The sequence below is a fragment of the Corylus avellana genome, chromosome ca2 (genome assembly GCF_901000735.1).
Source record: "Corylus avellana chromosome ca2, CavTom2PMs-1.0".
NCBI classification, from domain to species: Eukaryota; Viridiplantae; Streptophyta; class Magnoliopsida; order Fagales; family Betulaceae; genus Corylus; species Corylus avellana.
In genome coordinates this window covers 14,671,289-14,676,946 of record NC_081542.1, presented here as the reverse complement: position 1 = coordinate 14,676,946, position 5,658 = coordinate 14,671,289, and the positions used below count along the sequence as shown (strand labels likewise).

At 34.0% G+C, this 5,658-nt stretch overlaps 2 protein-coding genes across 2 annotated transcripts; both read right to left on the bottom strand.

Annotated features, from left to right (window-relative positions):
* Positions 1-538: 538 nt before the first annotated feature.
* LOC132171491 (non-specific lipid-transfer protein 3-like) lies at positions 539-2,297 on the bottom strand. The gene is made up of 2 exons (XM_059582813.1): positions 1,892-2,297; positions 539-863 (listed from the first exon to the last, which is right to left on the bottom strand). Exons 1-2 carry the CDS (start codon positions 2,245-2,247, stop codon positions 854-856), a joined length of 366 nt encoding a protein of 121 aa, XP_059438796.1. The 5' UTR covers positions 2,248-2,297; the 3' UTR covers positions 539-853.
* A 1,852-nt stretch (positions 2,298-4,149) lies between these two features.
* LOC132169119 (ferritin-like catalase Nec2) lies at positions 4,150-5,654 on the bottom strand (the record flags this gene model as incomplete). The annotated part of the gene is made up of 3 exons (XM_059580204.1): positions 4,150-4,527; positions 5,069-5,294; positions 5,410-5,654. Coding segments are annotated over 3 exons (849 nt in total), but the record flags the coding sequence as incomplete, so codon positions are not given.
* Between the last annotated feature and the right edge of the window lie 4 nt (positions 5,655-5,658).

Sequence of the window (5,658 nt, the reverse complement as noted above, 5' to 3'; positions counted from 1 at the left end):
CTCCGTCCCTGCTTCCCGACATATTGTAGTTCGATCTTATTAGAGAGAGAGAACCAATTAAATCTAGTGATCCTCAATCGATGGGTATGTGTGGACCACATTTCCCCACTGTGATCCCCGATTATTTTAACATTAGAAATGTCGAGTATTTTTAACTGGTTCAAATTTTTTTATTTTTTATTTTTTTATAAATTTAATAAATCAACTATTAGATTTGTGAGACTTATTATTAACTTATATAAAATTCACATAAATTTACAAATCTAATGGTTGATTTGTATTAATCTATTCACTATATATATGGTTAAAACTTAAAAGACAATTAAAAAATAATAAATTTTATTATTCCACCTTTTTTATTTTGAAGTTCTGCAGAGTTTAATTCCAGGCCAAGTTTATCTCATTAGTGAGTCGTAATCTTAATATATAGCATGACAAAATTAGTCCTAGATTTAAATTAAATTCCAGTTCTCTTTCCTATTGTTTTCTCGTGCTTAATTAAAACTGCTTTTGGTCGTCATTAATTAACACAAATCACTCATTCAAAACTTACATATATTGCGTACGTAAGAGAAGCCAAATACAATTAGTGGCGTTCGAGACGCTAGCTAGCTTTTCAGAGAAAACTGACATATATATATATATATATATATATATATCCATGCCACCAATTTAATCTCCTCCGATCCGTAGGCAAAGTACTTAGAAGCAAAAACCAAGATCCAACTTAGATAAGAGTCATCAGAAGATCCATCAACTACAAAGACGAAGCTGGGAGACAAAATCACCCATTTATTTATTCTCACGCTACAAGATCCTCCAGAGGAAACCCTCCAGTACTTCTCCATCAACCTCACTTTATGCTGCAACAAGGAATTACAAGCCACATATCATACAGAAAAGAGTTACAAACATTCCATAAAAAATAACAAAATAAAAAAGGAAAAGTAACTTCTCTTATGCCCCTTTTTAGAGTATAAGCAGTCTTACAATTATAACTTTGAAATGTAAAAATTTGCAATATCGGTGTCCGATGTTTTAATATCTTTTAATTTCACCGCTTTGCCCAGAATGCCTCAATTATTTAAAAAATGAAACGGCGGGGCCTTTTTGAATTCTCTCTTTGTTTTCTCATTTAATAATAAAGGGATTTTGGGCATTTTCAAAAAATTGGGTGAAATTAAAAGAGATCACTACATATGAAAAATAAAAAAATAAAAAAAAATAAAGATTTCCTGCAAATCGGATTAGAGGAACAATCTTTTAAAAAAACTTATGTCCCTTAGATAGCAACGCGTTTTTTTATTTTTTATTTTTTTTTTTTTTTGACATGTCCGTACAAGAGGGGGGGGAGAGATTCGAACTAGTGACCTCCACTTCAATAGGTGTGGTCTCAGCCGATTGAGCTACCTCTTGGGGACAGCAACGCGTTTTTTTAATAACATGTAAAATGCATATACTTTTTTAATAAAATTTCTTTTAACTTCGTCGTTATTATTAAAAAAAATAAAATGCTACGGTTTCTCCTGATTCAATGTGAATATTATTTTCTAAAAAGGTAGGAAAAAAAAAAAAAAACGTGTTTTTACTTTCTTTATTGTTTTTTTAGAAAATAATATTATCGAACTAGGAAAATATTAGAAGAACACTTAATATTCTTTATTAAAAAAATATGTGCAAAACACATTGTGAAGGGACACATTATTTTTATAAATTCCTCAAAATCAGCTTGAAAAAGAACTGCCTCATGGAATACTGAGATTACAAATTTTCGAATTTCGAGATTATAATTGCAAAATCGCTTATATATGGGAGATGGAAGTAGTGAAGATTCTCCAAGAATAAAATTTACTAAAAGCAAAGAGGTCTAGAGAAAGGCAGTGATATATACTTGTTGCAGTCTGAAGAGGGGCTGATCTTGTAGGGAAGGTTGACGCCACATTTGTTAGGAAGTCCAGCTGCGAGCCCAAGATTGTAACTGGTGTATGGAATCCCGTTAATGGCTTGCTTTAGGCATTTACAAACGCTCTGGCGGTCAGCCGTGGTTTTAGCCGCATTGTAGAGGGACTTGATCCCGCTGCAGCAGGCGGCGGCCACAGAGCCACCGTTGGCTACATAAGAAATGCATGGCGTCAGGTTTCTAACAACCTGGTCGCATGATATGTCCGCTTTGGCGCCCTTAGGTGCACTTATCGCCATGCACGCAAGCACCAAGCAACTCAGCTTAAACACAACAGAGCTAGCCATGTTCAAGACTCTTATCAGAATTCCTAGTTTTAAGGTAATTTTGAGAGCTCCTAGATTGGTGTTTATATAATGAATGCAGATGGTGGTGCATGTCGGAAGATATTTTATTTGTTTTCATGGGGGAGATTGTTTGGTAGTTGGGTTAATTAGTGTTCTCTGGTGGAATTTGGTTCGGTGTGTTAAATGCTCTACTTCTTTGGAGAGGAAGCAAGAGTCAAAAATTTGAAATTACTGCTTTGCATGTGAGAATCGTACCAAAACTGAGCGACTTTCTTAAATGAGGACAATAATGGTAGCTGGGGTGGGATTAAATGGAGTCCAACCAGTAAAATGTGAAAATGTATACGTAATTCATTTATCTTCTTTGTTAGTACTATTTTTTTAAAAATTATTTTTATTTTTTATGTCACATAAATTATTTTTTATTATTATTAAAATAAAAAAAATTAATTACAAAACATTTTTTTTTTTTACTTTTCATATATATATATATATATATATATATATTTAGAATAACTTTACTGAAGATCCCAAATCCCTCCTAAACTTCAAAATCGCTCAATTTAGTCCCTTAAACTTTCAATTGCTCTCAATTTGAATTCCTCCGTCAAATTTAGAAGTTAAAAATATCAAAAAAGACCAAAATATCCCTAATTTTTGTTTTTTTTAATAAAAAAATTAAGGGTAAAGTTGAAATTTTATAAAAAAAAAAATTCAAGGGTATAAACGTTATTTAACGTTTAAGATTCGATGGAGGGGTCTAAATTGATTGCAATTGAAAGTTTAGGGGACTAAATTGAGATATTTTAAAATTTGAAGGAGGTTTGTCAAATCGGATAAAAGTTCAAAGGTTTTAAGTGAAGTTATCCTTATATATTTTTTACATCAATTAAATCTTGCTATAGTTTCAACCTTCAGCTGGCCACCAAACACTAATTATCGAATGTCAAACAGCCCCACAAATACTGCATAAAATTAAATGTAGCATCCACAAACAAATTAACAAGACAGCAGGTGTTGTTTGAAGTCTAAATTGGATCTTTCGAGTTTGACTAATCCCCTCTCTCGAGTGTTTTTTTTTTTGCCATTAATGCCGTATATAAGGTCGAAATCACCATTCTGCAATGTTGTACATTTTAGGAAGAAATATCAAATGGGAGTAACTCTAAAGTACTATCATTTTGTGCAAACATGTCTTTTCTTCACCTATATATCTGTCATATGGTCACCAATCTTGATTGCACAATGGTTGAATGGTCGGTTTAGTCATCTATATAAAATGAAACCATCCTGACAGCAAGGGTCATCAAAACTTAGAGAAAGACAATCGTTGTTCACAAAATCACAGGACAATCACAATCACAACCACACGTAACGGACATTAAGTGAGAAAAGATAAAGAGAAAGTTCGCAAACAAGTGTGGGAGAGTGGCTACAGTACTGACTTATATACTCCCATGCATAAGTGTTAAAGCCCCTTAAAAAAAATAAAAATTTCCACGTCAATTTAGCTCATGTCACGTACGTCATTACTTATATATTTATCTATAAGTATATTAATTGCACTTACGTTAGGGTGAAAAAATCAAATTGCTGACATGGACAAGACATGCATATATAGTATTACAAACCCCATTCCTTGCTCAATGACTCCAAATGATTCATTCAATAGTTTTCAACATTAAAAATAGTTTTCAAGATTAACACCCTTGAAAAATTCTTCCAAACCTTTATGATTACACATGTCAATTTTGTGTGAGATATTTACGTTTATTGATGGCTCATAGCATTTTACAGGAGCTACAATCATTGATTTTATTGTATATATATCCATACACCCATCAATTTATTGGTACACCACTATACCATATTTAACATTTCAAGCTTCGAGTAGAGATACTCCTAGTGTTTTGGAAGAAAGCTCTGCGCAATCTTCCCACCCCCACCGTTAGGATAAAACCCGCCAGGTTTGTACTCATTGCCACTTCCATATATTATCCTCAAGATCTCCGGCGGCGTCCGAGCATACGAACGGGAGTTAGAATCAGCAGAGAGGACATTGCTATGCGTACGATTTTCGGCCCCAAAAAAGAAAGGTATTTTTACGCCTTCATCTTTGTTGCCACACCTGCCTAACTTGTTTCTGAGCCAAGAGATTCTGTTCGTAAACGTAGATACGGTCAGGTTATATGGCAGCACCTTCTGATCAGCTCTCTCGTATAATAGTGTTCTTATAACCGCATCTTGTCCAGCCTCAACGCCCAAAAGTGACGCCACCAACTACCAAGAGAGAATATTGATTAGTTATAGGGTGATACTTACATGGTTGAAAGAAAATGGTTTAAGCACTTGTGATAAATAATAATTAGCCTCCAACATCTAGGCTACAACAATTCTATATGATCTCAATCCCATCCTTGAGGTCCTTCTATTCCCACACACTATTTTCCTCCGAAACTACTCAAATTATATGAAAATATCAGAAATATTTGGTGACTTTCCATATGGGACAAACGTGAAAAAATGTGTTTTAACCCCTTTTCAGGGTTGGAAACAAATTCATGTTTTTAGCTGAATATATTGCTTGACAGAAAATTATTATTTTACGCCAAAACAAAACGGGCTTTATTATGCTATTAGAGAAACTATTCTAGTTCAAATCTTATATCTGTCATTAATCTTGATACCGTATCAATGAAATATTAATTTTCTCTATTGAGTGTCATCACTTATTAATGCCACGTGTGGGGAAGAGTGTTAGAATATAATTAAATCAACTACTTTATATCAGCTTAAAATGAGTACTAGTAGAGGTTCTTACACTTCGAGAAGTTTCGTTGGTAAGGCTTGGAATGGTGCCAACATAACCCACGAGTCCTACATAAGGGATTGCATAACATGCTAAGAGATAGTGGACTGTATCATAGTAAGGGTCGAATGGAGGGTTCAATTTGAAACCAACTGCTTTGTCAAATAAGTTTGCAAAACTCTGAGGACTAAGATCCAACTTGGACCTTGGAATTCCTCCTATTGATGTAATTATAGCCCTGAAAAATCATTGTCAATTTATTAAATATTGTTTATCTACTAAAATGAAAGAAAAATGGAGGAGATTACAAAGTAAATGAAAATAAATCAAATATATTTTTTCATCTATCGAACCTGAGATGACCGACTTCCTGGTATGCAAATTCCTCAATGATCTTACCAACTACAGGCTCAAGATTGGCCTTCTTAGCACCAACAGGAGGTGGACCACCAGCAGCAAAAGTTGGAGCGATGGCGTCGAGTCCTTTACCAAGTGCACCATACAAGAAAAATTCAGCTTCAAGGAATTCAAGGTTAAAAGCAAATTGAATCCGGTCAATATCATCAGCAACAATTGGCCCACAGTTGGGATTACCCAAGACG